Consider the following 16,734-nt stretch of genomic DNA (forward strand, 5'->3'; position numbering starts at 1 on the left):
GTTGTCACGTGTTTGGCGGTTCCGTGGCAAAAGAGCCCGAAGAAACTAGAGGAGCGTTGAGGTTTTTAGAGTCTGACCTGCAGTCTGTTGAGTTCTGGTGTATGGTGTGAACTGTGCTGTAGGTGTCGGGGTGGTAGCCATGGTTTTTTCCTAGTGTGTACTGAAGCAGGGTAGGTACGAGAGTGATGTTCACGCTGTTCTCTGGACACCTGTTTCTTACACCTGCTGTGCTTCCTTACACTTGAGACTTTGATTAAATCTATTCTCTGCATATTTGCCTTGAGGCATCGGAGCAGTAGTGCTACTTATACTGTGCATTTTCCGTGTGTGGGTAAGCTGGAGGTTCATGGTTTTGGTAAGTATATGCCTAAGATGCATGGTGATTAGGTAAAACTAATTTGCAGTTTTTCTGTCTTTTTTTTTCTTGTCATTATTGTTGTTTGTTTGTTTTTTGTTTTTTTTTTTTTAATGTTTGATGCCTTTTTAAAAGTTCTGATCTCTTTTCTGAAGCAGAGAACACTACTTTCCTGGTATTAGGTTTCTATATTAATTGACCAACTAACACACTTTTGTATAAGTTTTAAGTAAGAGAGACCATGTACCTGAATATTATGTTATTGACCAAAATGGCAAACATGTTCATAGGACCAGCTTCCCCCAAGAAGAGCTTCTGTCATTGTTTCACTACAGGGCTGGTGGCTGCTCTGGATCTTCTGTGGAATTCCTTGAGCTGGATAGCACAGTATACAGGCTTTCATGATTCCATTTGGCCAGTGCAAGAAGTTCATTGGCTCCCCCCCATACAAAAAAAAAAAAAAAAAAAAAAAAGAAAGAAAAAAGAAAAGAAAGGAAGAAAGGGAAGAAATTCCATAGATTACTGCAATTTTAAGTTTTTTTGGGGAAAAAAAAGCTACCTATGCATGTTCAGTTTGGGGCCTACAGTCACTCCCTTGAGCATCTGCATATTCCTTAATCTCTCTTTTAAGGCACTGCATACTGGATTGCTAACTCTAGTAAACTCTTCTAGATGCCAGGGAACACTGAGAGCCTTCCTTTAATAGGAAAACTGCAGCACGCTTTTCCTTCTCTCTACCCTCTTGGGGAAGAACAACTTAAGGCCTGTGTTATTTCATGTGATTCCATCCTAGAACAATTGAGAAAGCAATGGTCCCACCCGTAGTCTATCTAAATGATAAAAAGATTTAAAACTATAAGCAAACTTTTTTTTTTTTTTTTTTTGGAGCTCCAGTTCTTATAAATTTTTTTTTTTAATTGGAAATTGAAGAATCAGGCTGGTTTTGAGATTAGTACTAGCAATGAGCATACCTTCTGTTCTGTGGATTTAAATCCTTTCGAAGAACATCCATTTTAGATTTTTGGACATTTTCTAATGTGGCACGACTTTCAAACTGGCTCAGTCTGTTCTTCTAGAAATCTATGTAAGAACCGACTCCCCAAATATGGGGATATTTCTGATCTCCTCTCAGGCCTCACTGAACCTTGGTAGCCACATGCAGAATATATGAAACAATGAAGTTAAGGTGTGTGTATGTTTTTTAACTGGCTGGACGTTTGTACATCGAGATGATCCAAGGTTTCAGTGATGCCGGTGGACCAGAGCTCTGTGCAGAGTGTCCAAAGGTCACAGTAGTGTTAACGGAGTAGCAGAACGTATATGGGTACGGTCCTGACCTAACATGAGTGGCCAGACTTGCTAAGGTCTTGCTAAAGTTGTGACCTCCTTGGATTCAAACAATTTAAAAAGACCAGGCCTGACCTATGATTTTTTTGTGTAAAGAATTAGCATCCACCCTGTAGATCTGCAAGAGAAGACTGCCTCCTGCAGCACTACATCTCGGTGAATGCTAACTCTGCTCCAGGGCCTTTTGGGGAAAGGGCAGTGAATAGCCTCTAGAGAGGTAAGTTTCCCACCCTCCCCACCTCTCCCCAGCTGCAGCTTGCTTGGTGCTGTCAGGATCTGGATTTGGGGGGAGTCTCTCTGTAGTGGAACCAGTGACAGAAGCTGTTCTTTAGAATTTTCAGGATGGCTGTATTCTGCGGTCAGAATGAGAGAGTCAAGCTGGGCAGAATCTCTCGCCAAGAGTTCAGGTAAGGTAATGTTTATTCACTGGGAATGCTTTCCACAGCCAGACAGCTATTCTGACAATCTCGAGTTTTCCTCCCAGTTTGTTTGCATTTAAATGATAAGTTTGTAACTTTTTAAAACTAAATTTTGGTTGGATTTTTCATGAAAAACCTTTTTTTCTTTATCCCATGCAAAATGGTTTGAAATGTAATTGTTTTTTTTTGTTTTTTGTTTTTTTTTAAACCCTGTGTGTTGGAAATTCTTTAATCTGCTGTTTCCTCTTTCCCCCCACCCTCTGAAAGTTTTACATAATGTCAGCCTTCATTATGTCTTTGACTTTCCCCCGGCTCCTCACCTCCGGGAGGTACTAATGCTATTGCCCGGTGCTGAAAGATGGCACTGTAAAGGTATGGGAAGGAAGGAACCCCAAACTACAACCTGCTGTCCTTTCACGCCTTCCTTTGGAGACTGTTCCATCAGTGCCGAGGTGTGTGAGAAAATGCTTTACTGCATCGCCATCTTACTGAGTTGCTTCACGTGAGGAAAAATGGGGTTTTGACCCTGCCACTCAGTGACTCAGTTCCACATTTTGGATTGCATACTGGAAAAGAAGCCAATCTTCTTGCTAGTAAACCAACAACCCAGCTGTATGCAGTGGTGACCCAAACAATGGATATAAACCTAAAAATCTGAGGGAGGGGAGAGGTGGAATACAATAGTGCTTGGAATCTGAAATCTCATTTATTTGATCAGGTTATTTGCCGACACTTGACAGAAATATGATTGGTGGGGATCTCTTAGGATCTAGTGGACATCTGGTATTAATTTCCTTTCAGGAAAAATGAGAAATGCCAGTTAACCAGAGAGCGTCTGGGTTCTGGAATTCAGTATTAGCCGCCTCAGGACAATTGTGTCTGGCCTCCATTTTTGTCTGTCATTCAGAGCTGGCTTCCATCTACAGTACCTTTTGCTATAAGGATCCGGGGTAGTTGGGTGGATGGGTTTCTCATTAATTTTTTTTTTCTTCCTTCAGGGTGGGGGATTGGTTTGGCTTTCTTTTGTCGTGGCTTGTTTTCTTTCATTTTTGGCAAGATCGATTTTAGCTGCAAGGACTTGAAAAGACTCTGAAGGATCCCACCAGTTTTTCCTTGAGGCCTAGATTTTTGTATTCTGTCCTGAACAGAAGTCATTCATCACAGCCTGCTGAACCAATAGCGCCAGTGATTTTAAGCAGAGTTACCTCTTTGGGGAGTTTTTAGTTTTTTGTTTTTTTGTTTTTTAATTCTCTTTCCTTAGCAGCAAGGTCTTATTCCTGGAGAATCTCCTCCACTGCAGCCTCCCTGCAGCTTCGGGAGCCTTAATCGATTAAGTGCTGTCAGCTTGATGTACTACTCCGGACTCTGGAAACAGATATCGGTTCTATTCTGTATTTCCACTGTGTGTAGCTAAAACAACAGTCGGAGGCCCGATGACCTGTTAGACGGCTAGCCTTGTATAACTCGACTCTGTATGTTCCCATGTATGTTACCGCAATGCTCCTCCTGTTGTACAGTGTCTGTGAGATGCTCTTTGAAGATGGTACTTTTTTTTTTTTTTCATTTTCAATAAAAGTACATTACCTCCCACTTCCTGGTATTTAATCCTGTTGCTGAATGTGCCTTGTGTGAGTGTGTGCTCCGGCGTTGCAGGACCTCAGAGCTGGAGGTGGCACTCGGTGGTTCTTGGGGGCTGGCTGCCTTCCCTCACTGCAGGTGGTGTTAGACATATACTACCTGAGGTAACATGTTTTTGTTTTTGGGAGGGAGTGGGGAGTGGGGAGGGTCCGTGGGAGGGTTTCTGGATTTTGGATAGTCTGCTTTGTTTGCTGTCTTCTGTACTATTAAACTGCCGATGTTTATTTTCAGGAATGTTTTGCAAATGCACTTCTCACTCTTCCCCAGTCCAACTGTAGGTACACTGTTCCTTTTTATCAAATAAGCACGTTTGAAACGATCCAAAAAAAAAAAAAAAAAAGGTCTTAATTTCATTTAAAGAAATGTATCAGTGTGTGGAGATACTGGAGTAAGGTCAAATAGATACTTTTTAATGACCGTGTGTTTAGAATTAATTTCAGCTCATGGACAGGTTTATGTTACATTAGAAAGAGTAACGGTTTTGGTGGTGTCCTGAAGGAAGAAAATTTCAGATTAGACGTACCTCCTGCGAAATGCCCTGAGTAAATACCCGCAGGCCACGTAGTCCGTAAGATTTGGTCCTTCAAGGTCTTTCTCTGCTTATGTACGTACGTACCACTGCACAGTGGAGCTGCTTCCTCTTTCTAACTTAACATAAAACTGTGGCGTGATGTGTGGGTGCTGTGGAGATGTTGACAGTGGGGTGTGTTTCTCCCTGTAGGCCTTCGTGGTGAAACACCTCTTGGAATACACCCAGGTCACAGACTCTAACCTCCGGTACAGCTTGCTCTTAGTCCTGGGCCTCCTCCTGACGGAAGTCGTGCGCTCCTGGTCACTTGCACTGACTTGGGCATTGAATTACCGAACTGGCGTCCGCTTGCGAGGGGCCATCCTAACCATGGCATTTAAGAAGATCCTTAAATTAAAGAACATTAAAGAGAAGTCTGTGGGGGAGGTGAGTACAGGGTGTTTGCTTCAGGGCAGAGGGAAAGCTCCCAGCTTGAGCTCTTTCTTTCCGTTGGATCTCTGCTTTGTCCTGCCTCTTCCTCCTGAGACGAGTGGCTGAGTGGCCAGCATCCTCGCGGGGTCCTCTCACTGCTCTCTATGTCTCGTAGCTCATCAACATGTGCTCCAATGACGGGCAGAGGATGTTTGAGGCAGCCGCCGTTGGCAGCTTGTTGGCTGGAGGACCCATTGTTGCCATCTTAGGCATGATTTATAATGTAATTATTCTAGGACCAACAGGCTTCCTAGGATCAGCTGTTTTTATCCTCTTTTACCCAGCAATGGTGAGTACGACTCCTTCCCGTATTTTAGCAGCTTTTCCTTAAAATGAGTTATTTCCATTAGGTTTTATGTAGTAGGCACCACTGAGGCATTACATCTCTGACCGGAAATTTCCTCAAAGCAGGTACCTGGTTTGGAAAACTCTAAGGTGTCACTTGAATAAAGACTGTGGCTCTTAATGAGATTTAAGAAAGATAATCTGGGTGCCTGGGTGGCTCAGTCAATTACGCGTCTGACTCTTGGTTTTGGCTCAGGTCGTGATCTCACGGTTCTTGAGTTTGAGCCCCCACATCAGGCTTTGCACTGGCAGTGAGGAGCCTGCTTGGGATTCTCTCTCTCCTTCTCTCTCTGCCCCTCCTCTGCTTCTGCTCTCTCTGTCTTTCTCCTCAAAATAAATAAGCAAACTTAAAAAAAAATTACAAAATAAAATAAAAAAGAGAATCTGAGTGAAGGAGGAGGCCTCCAGCTAACACGGGAGTGTTGAGTCTCTTCATCTCGAGTTGATACTAACTGATATGGCTCTTCTGCTTCCCTTTGGTAGCATTCAATATCTGTAATTACCATGAGAACAAATACTTGTCTTAACTTCCTTCCAAAGATGTAAGAATTAAATAATATTTTATTCTAATTTAATAGACCACTTTTATTAAAAAGCAGTACACCTACCTGATGCTCATTTTATTTATAATAATCTTGAGCAGATTTATTTCCCAGAAAGGCTGGACGGTTCTTAAGTTTGAATAAGCCCTGACTTGGCACAACATTGCTTTTCCTTTCAGATGTTTGTATCCCGGATCACTGCATATTTCAGGAGAAAATGTGTGACCACCACTGATGAACGTGTCCAGAAGATGAATGAAGTCCTCACTTACATTAAATTTATCAAAATGTATGCCTGGGTCAAAGCATTTTCTCAAATTGTACAAAGTGAGTTTAAGATTTTATATGTGTGTTTGGTAGAAGGGGTTTAGTGTCTTAGCTTCCTGAGCACATTAGCTGCTAGGAATCCTAATGTCATAGGATCATGATATCTTATATTCTTATAATATCTTATGATCTTATATTGAAAGGGATCTTAGAGACTTGAACCCATAATCTCTTCTTACACAGGAGGAAATTAAGACCAGAAAATTGTGATTTTTCCCAAGATAACTAAGCTAGTTATGAGTAATTCATTCAGTTTCAAAGCCGCCTATCTATACTGTCATCCTGCCCATTATTTTGTGGCCTAGCCATGAAGACATTACAGAAAACAGTATCAAGTGGCTATTGAGGGCTTCGCCCTCCCCTCCCCACCACAGGTGCATGTACACCACAGGTAGTAAGTGAAGTGTAAGATCCTGGGGGAGCAGGAGAAGTGCCGGGCGGGGGATCAGGACAGCGGGGATCTGGGTCTAGCTCAGCTCCTCACTCATTGTGGTTTTTGGTTTGTTGTTTTATTTTTATCTTTTCAAACAATTGACTTATGTTGAGTCACAAGGCCTGTCCTGGCCCTATCCTGGTTATCATGATCAGTAAATTCAACGCAGACAGAGACTTGTCTAATATTTAAATGCCAAATGATGGACCTTAAAAAAGATGATCTTTAGGGGTGCCTGGGTGGGTTAGTCGGTTAAGCATCTAACTTCTGCTCAGGTCATGATCTCACGATTCATGAGTTCGAGCCCCACTTTGGGCCATGTGCTGACAGCGCAGAGCCTGCTTGGGATTCTCTCTCTCCCTCTCTCTCTGCCCTTCTCCTACTTGTGAGTGCTCTCTCTCAAAATAATAAACTTTTTTAAAAAGGTGACATTTAAGAAGGATATATTTAAAGGCACTTTGGAGTTGAAAAAAGAAGATGTATTTACATTTAAACTTAATTTAAGTATAAAAAATGTGGGCTGTTAATTGACCATCACCTCATAGTGAGCTAACCTGAATACATTACAGTTACAAAAGCTAATGCAATTTTAGGTTGAATAGAAATACAGTGTTCAGAGCAAGGAAGCTATTTTAGTTTTATTGCTTGGTTTCTCGATTAAATCTTCAGGAACATTGTGTCCAATTCACACGCTTATTTATCAGTGGTCATCAGGAGGAGGTGGCCACTCAGAGGTGTCCAGCAGTGGGTTAGATAGCTTTGTTAAGTAGTGAATTCATTGCCAATAGAATGGAATAAATGGATGCTAACTGGATATCTGCCAAGCATGTTTTAGGCAAGGTGACTGCCCACGGTCCTTTCTGGCTCTCTCACTCTGTGGTTTCATAATTTTATTTCTGAGACTCCACTCTTTCTTCAGCCCCTGACTCTGGTGTCTTTACCTGTGTGTGTTAGTTTGAAAAGAGCATTCTTGCTCATTATGGACTTAGGCAAGTTATACAGTAAATGTGAAAGCAATGAGTTAGATTTGTAAAAATATGACTTAGGAGCTAGCTCTGAGGATAGTTCGCAATGTCTTGGGCAGTGGTAACACCTTTAAGGTCAGTGCAAAGCTTCTCAGAATTGCTTATATGTTTAAAAAAAATAGGGGTGGGGGCGCCTGGGTGGCTCAGTCGGTTGGGCGTCCGACTTCGGCCCAGGTCACGATCTCGTGGTCCGTGAGTTCGAGCCCCGTGTCGGGCTCTGGGCTGATGGCTCAGAGCCTAGAGCCTGCTTCCGATTCTGTGTCTCCCTCTCTCTCTGCCCCTCCCCTGTTCATGCACTGTCTCTCTCTGTCTCAAAAATAAATGAACGTTAAAAAAAAAAATAAAAAATAAAAAATAGGGGTGCCTGGGTGGCTAAGTTGGTTAAGCATCCTACTCTTGATTTCGGCTCAGGTCTTGATCTCACGTCTCATGGGATTGAGCCCTGAGTCGAGCTCCATGCTGACAGCATGGAGCCTACTTGGGATTCTTTCTTTTCCCGTGTCACTCTACCCCTCCCCTGCTCGCATGCATGCACACTTTCTCCCTCTCTCTCTCTGTCTCAAAAATAAACATTAAAAAACCCTGCATACACAAAACGCACCACCTTGTTGTCATACTTCTTATTCCGTGGTCTTCAGTACTCTAGGGTTGCTCTGTTAATAAAGGTCGCAGTTTTGCAAATATTTAAGAAAAATCATTCTGCCTACCAAAGTTGTATTTCACTCACTTTCTTTCAATCATCCTCACTGCTTTTTGTGTGAAAGCCTTTACCCAGCACTGACATACAGTAGGCACTGTGGTAAATCTGAGTTCTTTTTTAATTCTCCATTACTGTGGTAGTCTTTTCTGTAATTACCTGGGCAGGAAATAAACAACAAGCAGGTAAGGAAACAAAACTGCTGATTGCAGATGCAGTTACTCTGCTCATTCCTTTTAGATGTAAGATGTTTGCAAGAAAAATCAGACTAAGGCAGAAGATGATCACTGCACTGATATGTAGGGACTGCTTTCTGTTAGATTTGTTCCTATGACTTGATCCCACTTCAGGCTTGTATACCAGCATTAATGGTAATAATTGATAGTCACGTTGACCTAGGTTTTTATATTATAGGTGTTAAAGAGTTGGGTTTTTTTTTTAATGCTTATTTATTTATTTATTTTTAAATGTTTATTTATTTTTGAAAGAGAGAGACAGAGCACAAGCAGGGGAGAGGCAGAGAGAGAGGGAGGAAGACACAGAATCCGAAGCAGGTTCCAGCCTCTGAGCTGTCAGCCCAGAGCCCAACGTGGGGCTCCGACCCACAGACTGTGAGATCATGATCTGAGCCAAAGTCAGATGCTCAACTGACTGAGCCAGCCAGCCACTCCTTAATGCTTATTTATTTTTGAGAGAGAGGGAGAGAGAGAGCGCGCTCATGTGCATGCTGGTGGGGGAGGGGCAAGGAGAGAGGTGGGCAGAGGATCCGAAGCAGGCTCTGCCCAGACAGTAGACAACCCGATGCAGGTCTCGAGCTCATGAACGAACCATGAGACCGTGACCTCAGCGAAAGTTAGACACTTAACCAACTGAGCCACCAAGGCACCCCAAAGAGTTGTTTTAAAACCTGTGTGACTGAAGACCTACCAAGTCTTTGGCGACAGAGGAGCAAATTGGCTTGCTTTTCAGCAATTGGCTTGCTTTTTATTCTTAGAAATCCGAGAGGAGGAACGTCGGATATTGGAAAAAGCTGGATACTTTCAGAGCATCACTGTTGGTGTAGCTCCCATTGTGATGGTGATTGCCAGCGTGGTGACATTCTCTGTTCACATGACCCTTGGCTTTGACCTGACGGCAGCACAGGTCGGTGAGCCCTCAGGGCTTGGGAAAATTTTAGATATACCACATATAGAGATACTCTGGTCCTCTTGTTTCTGGATTTGGAGGTGCCCCCAATGATCAGAAGGTATTTTTTCTTTTATGTGATTAAGCTGAGAAGTAAGAAGAGTAAAGACTCAGGTCTAAGCACAAATAAAGTTATGGGTTATTTTTAAGTCAACCCAACTTCAGATTTAATTGTGAAAATACAGATCATCCTTTGGTTCAGATTTACTGAGAATTTTAATTGAAGGTCTCATAAAAGCTCTACCTTTAAAAAAAGCATATGTGACTCATACCAACTTGACAGTCAAGTTTCAGCCTCCTTTAAACCTGAAAGGAAAGTGATGATGTTTTGTTATTTTTTCCTATTTTCAGGCTTTCACAGTGGTGACCGTCTTCAATTCCATGACTTTTGCTTTGAAAGTAACACCATTCTCTGTAAAATCCCTCTCGGAAGCATCGGTTGCTGTTGACAGATTTAAGGTGAGTGGCTCCCTTCCCCTCCTCCATGTCAGGAGCCATCCCTGGCAAAGCTCACTGCTGCCTTTATTCCAATGGGCCACACAAGGCTGGCTGCACTTGGTTTTTCACCTTTTGGCAAGTTGGTAAGAAAGAGGGTAGTGGAGGAGAGTGAATTAAAGGACGAGATTAGTTACCTTGTGAACGTGAAATTTACCTCTTATTGATGACCCACCTAGTTCTGGGCTCCCAGGATTTGTGTTCCCCTTCAGAGCTGAGCCTTTCTTCCCGGCCCTTCTATGGGTATATGTCGTAACTTCCTAGGCCTTTCAGTGATTCATACCTGGAAGATCAGAAATGTTATATGACTGTCAGCTTTTCTTCACCTCAGTCTAGCGTCTGCCTCTACCAAAATGCTGTTGTCATTTTGTTTGGTCAATACGCTAAGCCTTTTTTTGATACTTTTTTTCCCTGCCCTGTAGTTGCCACTCATGATGCAGGGAATGCAGTGATATGGGAATAGTCATAAAATGAGACCACGTTGCAAAGTGCAACTAAGGAGATAGCAGGGTTTTTCTGGGGGTGGTTAGTTGATCATGCCTCAGTTGTGTTCTTTGTGCCTTCAGAATAATACAAAGAGATGAGATATGTTGAGGAGGGTAGAGGGATATTTGAAAATCATGGTTAATACTTTTTTAAAAAGGAACAGCACCTGTGTGGGCTGCAATTCCTTGACAATGCCCCTGTGTGGAGTAGCTTCTGGACTCCTGCTAAGCCTTCTTGGCTAGTGAGAACAATGCAAAAGCAATGTTTGTTGCTTGAAGGTTTGAGGCTCAGATGTTTGAGGCATTGATATCCTCACCTTAGATATTCAGGAGAAAACAAATTTGGAATGATGGAGAATATGAAGAATGGAATATAGCTTTCTGTGATTTATTTATATCCTATTTGTTTACAGTTAACAAGGCGAATTTTGTTTGGGCAAGAAAGCCAGTCCTCAAGAATGCATCCCCAGCTCTGTGCCCTCCCTCATTCCAGCCTGGCTGCTAGAAGGCTAAGAGCCAGAGCTATATAAAAGAAATGGTATAATTATTATCAGAGCTTTATTTTGCCCAATCTACAGTATCTAGTCTTGGAAGAAAGTAAATGTTTTGACCATAAGTTTGTCCCTCTGTCCTTGTTAGTGGATGGATTTGGTAGCATCTTGGATGAAAGAATAAGAGTTTATAGTATAGGTTTGTCCTCCCCATGTTTTTCAAGAGCTTTCTTGTCTTCATTTACTGGTGAAGACTTGGTATTAGCAGGTGGCTTTTCACATCATAGCTCCTTCCTCTATCCAGGGAACTTCAGAGTTAATAATAGAAGCAAAATCACTCACAGCTGTATTATATGCCCCATGAGACTTCAGTTCCATTCTGTCTTATTCTTCTTAGCAGTCTCCTCCAGCCCCTCCTCTCTCTCACCCTCCCCTTTCCCCTCCTTCTCCTCCTTCCAGGAGGATGATAACATGTAGAAAGGCAGTAAGAAGCCACCCTGTGACTTTTCTGATAAGATAGTCATCAGTATAGGGTTGCCAGTTTTAGCAAATGAAAAGACAAGACACCCAGTTAGTTAATAACTGCATGGGACATGCTTATACTATAAAATTACTCAATGGTTGTATAGAGTCAAAATTTAACGAGGTGTCCTATATTTTATCTGGCGACCCTCTGTCCCCTCTTCTGCTCAATAGATACATTCCGAGTGAATGAGGGTTGTGTTTTGATACTGTCCTATGGTAAAGTTGAGGTTTATGGGTTTGGTGTTTTGGTTTTTTTTTTAAATGTTTATTTATTTATTTTGAGAGAGAGCACATGTGCAAGGGAGGGGCAGAGGGAGAAGGAGAGAATCCCAAGCAGGCTCCGCACCGACAGCACAGACCCCAACACCAGGTTTGATCTCATGAACTGTGAGATCATGACCTGAGCTGAGATCAAGAGTCAGACGTTCAACTGACTGAGCCACCCAGGCACCCTGAGGTTTATGGTTTATGTACCTCTAAGAGTCTGTTGTCCTGGAAGGTGCCAGTTCAGATAGACATAAATTCAAGTGTTATAAGGCCCTTGTGTGCCTCAGCATGTCTCAGGAGGAGGCAGGCTGCAGGGAGCCCATGGGAAGGAAATGTGGGGAAGGAGCTGTGCAAACTAGAGGCAAAGGCTTATTTTTTTAATCGTCCTTTGAGGCCTGAAAGAGCCTTTTAATATTTCCTTAGGGGAGAGCAATGGTGGGAGATCTGTCAGCATATGGGTGTACTCTGTGAAGGTGGTCAAGATATTTGGCATGTTGTTCTTAGTTCAGTCTTTCTAGAAGGCTCTGAACAAATGAAACCAACAGCTGTTTTTGGAAATTAAACCTAAGGTTGATCAAGAGTGAAGACTATTGAGGATATTTAGAACCATGACACTTCTGGGAAGATTGGAGATTAGGAATGTATAGGAGGTGTTGGAATCAAAGGAAGGAAAAGAGGAAGCTACACGTTTAAGATCCAGGGGAAAGGGCTCACTCTAAGGGAAGGGGATTATATGTTACATTTAATAACACTGGCAAAAGGGTGCCTGGGTAGCTCGGTCAATTAAGCATCTGACTCTTGATTTCAGCTCAGTTCATATGATCTCACAGCTTTGTGAGTTTGACCCTGCGTCGAGCTCTGTGCTGACAGTGTGGAGCCTGCTTGGGATTCTCCCTCTCTCTCTGCCCCTCCCCCCACTCTTTCTCTGTCTCTTTCAAAATAAATTAATTAATTAAAAAAAATACCCACAAACTTTAAAATAGTTGGGGGTTCTCAGTAAATAAGCAGAATCCTGATCCTGAAAGTCACCTTTTTCTCTAAAGGTGCTTTCTTTCTTTGTAATGTTTAACCTTTTTTTATTAAAAAAATTATTTTTATCATATTGGAAATCCAACTGGGATAGCATTCTGTGATCTCCAGTTTAAGAGAGCTGTCAGAAGTGGATTCAAAATCACGGGCACATATAAGGTTTATTGCAGTTAGTATTTTGAATCTAATTTCAGAAACACTCAGCTTTTCAATCATTCCTCTTTTCTTCCCCTAGCATAACTCAGAGGGTCTCTGGGAATAAGTGGGAGGAAAATCTTGTTGTTTCCCAAGGATGTTTCTGAGGGAGGAGATAGCCTTCACTTCCTCCCAAGTCTGTTCCTTTGGTTGTTTGAATCCTCTCAAGTTTCTAGGCAGGATTTTGAAGACATGAGAACTTGTTGCCAAGAAGAGGCATTCTGCCTGTGATATAGGCCTTAGGTACTCCCTTCCGACCCATCAAGCTAGGCGTGGTCGTGATCTCAGCTCCCTCTTCCCGCCAGACATGAGCCATGTTGTAGGTGAGGGAAGAACATAGGCTTTGAGGTTCCACAGGAGTGTTCTGGAAGGGAAACAGAGTGATGAAGGTCTGTCTGTTCAGGAGAGAAGCATGCCCTTTGGTTTTTCTGCTTGCATTTTACTACCTGCTGTTTGGCAAGTCATGGGTGAGAACGAGGGGCTGTAGACAGGTTAGTTAATTGTGCTTTGGCCACGATAGATTGGTAGAAAGGAAAAGGTAGGTTAGGATGTGATTGGCAGTGTGGAGCGCTGGGCCATTGAGACGGCTGCTGTCCCTTCTGAAGGTGTCCCCACACCCCTGTGACCTCTCGATGGGCCTGAGGCTGGGCTACACTAATGAGCTACCTTTTGCCCTTCAGCTTCCTTCCACTGTATAGCCTGATGTGTTTTGCTACGTGAGTGTGCGCCCTAGGCTTGTCTCCCTGGTCTTGATCCAGTGTCTCATCTTTGCACCTCTCTCACAACTCCTATCAGAGTTTGTTTCTGATGGAAGAGGTTCACATGATAAAGAAAAAACCAGCCAGCCCTCACATCAAGATAGAGGTGAGAAATGCCACCTTGGCATGGGACTCCTCCCACTGCAGTGTCCAGAACTCACCCAAGCTGACCCCCAAAACGAAAAAAGACAAGAGGGCTGCCAGGGGCAAGAAAGAGAAGGTGAGACAGCTGCAGCGCACTGAGCAGCAGGCGGTACTGGCAGAGCAGAAAGGCCACCTCCTCCTGGACAGCGACGAGAGGCCCAGTCCTGAGGAGGAGGAGGGCAAGCACATCCACCTGGGGATCCTCCGCTTGCAGAGGACCCTGTACAACATCGACCTGGAGATCGAAGAGGTAAGCCCTCCGCCTCCCCCGTTCCCCACCTGCACTCCATCCATCTGCAGGTGTCTGCGGGTGTCTCTTCCGGCCGGAGTAGGCAGCTGCTTTCCTTATAGCAAAGTCCTCTGTGGCTGGGGACTCATTTTGAGCTAAAGAACAAATCTGGCCAGCTCCAACTCTACAAAGGCATATTTAGGCATCTAACAATAGAAATTAATATCAACTGATCTCATGAGATGCTCATTTTACAAGCAAGGAAATGAAGCATTCAAGTGGATTTTCCGAGATCTTGCTCTGAATAGATTCTAGTTGTTAGAGTTGTGTGTGAGCTGTAATAATTATTTCCGGTTATTATAACTCTGGGTGAGCTTCTCATTACCACCAAGCTGTGCATAGCACAGAACCTGGCCCATAGGAAGAATTCTCAGTGCTACTATTAGTGACAAATCTATTGTAATTTTTTATCTATTTGTATACCCTTACGGAAGTATAATTAACAGCCAATGTTAAATTAGTTTCAGGCGTACAACGTATTGATTCTGTAATTGTTTATTTTTAATGTAAATGAAGGATCATTATGGTGTATGATGTCACAGCCCAGGTAGCACAGGACTAGAGTCTCTCAGAGGGGTTCCTGCACAGAATGGCTGGAACAGACTCCACTTCAGGGCTCTGCAAATACAGTCTATGACTGGTTCCCACCAGCACCATATTGAAGGGTGCACCATTTAGAGGGTCTGAGATGTGTGTGTGTGTGTGTGTGTGTGTGTGTGTGTGTGTGTGTGTACATACATACATATATATACACATACATACATTCATCAGCCATTTTTTTGAGTGCCAGCCTTCTGCCAGACACTGTTGTGGGGCTGGGGCTATAGCAGTGGAAAACCAAACCAACAAAAGTCCCTGTGCTCTTGGAGCTTATGTTTTAGTGGGCAAAGACAGATAATAAACAAGTAAAGTATATGGTATGTCAGGTGGTGATAAAGGCTGTGTGAGGAAGATTGTGAATGCTGGGGCCTGGAGTAGGTGTGGTTACGATTTTAACAGCCTGCCTGAGGGAAGGCCTCACTTAAAAACTAATATATGAGCAAAAGGCAGGAGGGAGGTGATGGACTGAGCCATATGGATATCTGGAGGAAGAAGAACATTCCAGGCAGAAGGAACAGAAGCACAAAGGCCCTGAGTCTGCAGTGTACTGAGTGGCACAGGAGAAAATAGTAGATGCTGAGGGCAGAGAGGCAGCTGGGGTGTCTGAGCCTCCTTACAGGACTTTGGCTTTACTCTGAGTGGGAGAGAATCCATTGGAGGCTTTGGAGAAGAATGATAAGATCTGACTCATGTATGGAGAGAAATATTTTAGCCTCTGGAGTCAAAAGAGTATGTAGGGAAACAAGAAAGGAGACCAGTTAACCCAGAAGTGTCTCTTGGACCAGGGGTGGTGGTGAGACTTTACCTACATAACTGGAGGTGGGGAGCAGTGGGTTTTCATGCAGTGTGTATCAAAGTCAGCCACCGACTAACGTATGCTACACAGACCCAGAGATAGACTCTGAGAACAAAAAGCTCCCAGCTCTTGAAAGATATAAACAAGAGCAAGAGATGGTCCTTAGTGAAAACACCTGAAACCACTAGTGTAGTTTATCACTGGAGGCCACTGACATCAGTTCTTTACTTCAGTTAACTCTTGACAACAGACTTCTCATTTAATAATGATTTTGATTAGTGCGGCAGCTCTGTTACATTTCCAAACAGCCCTATTAGAGGATTACTCCTCATATTCAGCTGAAATGTACTCTTCTGCTTTCTTTTGATCTTCATTCTGCCCTTTTAGAGCCCACATTCACATGACAGACCTTTAGCTATTTGGAGAGGGATACCTTAATTCTTCCGGCCCCCCTCTTCAGGGAGGGGAAGGGAAGTTAATGTTTGTCTGTACCCCGGGCGTGCACTTCCTTGTTGATATCTCTGTTTGTCGCAGAGGTTTTGTTTGCGTAAATCTAATTGACTTGAGCAGAGATTGAACCCGTGACTTGGTCTCCTCATGACCACTAGGCTGTAGTCTTTCAAACTCCATGACAGCGTCAAAAACTTTGTCCAACATACTTTGTCCGAGACGAAGATACTTTGGTTGTACAAAGTCCTTGGTTCTACAAAGTTAACGCCTTTCCTCCAGTTGCTCAAAGCCTAGTGAGAGACAGACGGTGTTAGTGTAAGTAACCAGACATCAATCACACACTTGGCAGGTTCTAATGGAGCTGGGGTTCACAGCGAGACCTGTCTGCCTCCAGAATCCCTGTTCTTCTACATACCACTCTTCCTTCCTTTGCTGCGAGGCTTGAGCCGATGCAGGGTTGCTAAATAAGTGACCTTTTCAAAATCACCAGTCTGCCCTTGAAAACTTTTAGCACCACCTGTCAAGAGAACTCATTATTTTGCCTGAGGATATTCAGTTCATCACAGGCTTTTTTTTCCCCATTTTTAAGTGAAATTGATGGTATCAATATTCTTCAGATTCTTGGAAATGTTTTGTAGAAAAATGGAAACAACAGTGCACATAGTTTTTATTGAAAATAATTTATAGACCCTAGAGGAAAAAAATCGTATAAAATGAAAATCAGCAAAATAATTTTTTAAGAGTCCTGCCCTTATTTCCAAAAACAACGGCAAAAATAATCAAAAAATATGGGTTGCCAAAAAAAGTAGGAAAGAGGCTGAGCCTTTCTAAAAGTGATGTGGGAGACCGTCATGTGTGCGGCATATTTAATTTTTCTAAAAGGCTTACACATCTGTT

The 16,734-nt window shown here is 43.1% G+C and overlaps 1 protein-coding gene across 8 annotated transcripts in view; it reads left to right on the forward strand.

Annotated features, from left to right (window-relative positions):
• The window catches only part of ABCC5 (ATP binding cassette subfamily C member 5), an 80,029-nt gene that overhangs the window by 25,257 nt on the left and 38,038 nt on the right, over positions 1-16,734 (forward strand). For 3 of the 8 annotated variants that reach the window (XM_060639346.3, XM_060639345.3, XM_060639347.3), the window contains exons 6-11: positions 4,481-4,714; positions 4,875-5,048; positions 5,826-5,973; positions 9,123-9,271; positions 9,665-9,772; positions 13,596-13,952. In XM_060639346.3, coding sequence (XP_060495329.1) covers positions 4,481-4,714; positions 4,875-5,048; positions 5,826-5,973; positions 9,123-9,271; positions 9,665-9,772; positions 13,596-13,952 — 1,170 coding nt within the window. Of the gene's footprint in view, positions 1-2,034; positions 2,110-2,388; positions 3,712-3,893; positions 4,038-4,480; positions 4,715-4,874; positions 5,049-5,825; positions 5,974-9,122; positions 9,272-9,664; positions 9,773-13,595; positions 13,953-16,734 lie in introns of those variants that run through there. The other 5 variants (XM_060639348.3, XM_060639350.3, XM_060639354.2 and 2 more) reach the window with 5 other exon arrangements.

The sequence above is a fragment of the Panthera onca genome, chromosome C2, assembly GCF_046562875.1.
Source record: "Panthera onca isolate mPanOnc1 chromosome C2, mPanOnc1 haplotype 2, whole genome shotgun sequence".
Classification (NCBI taxonomy): domain Eukaryota; kingdom Metazoa; phylum Chordata; class Mammalia; order Carnivora; family Felidae; genus Panthera; species Panthera onca.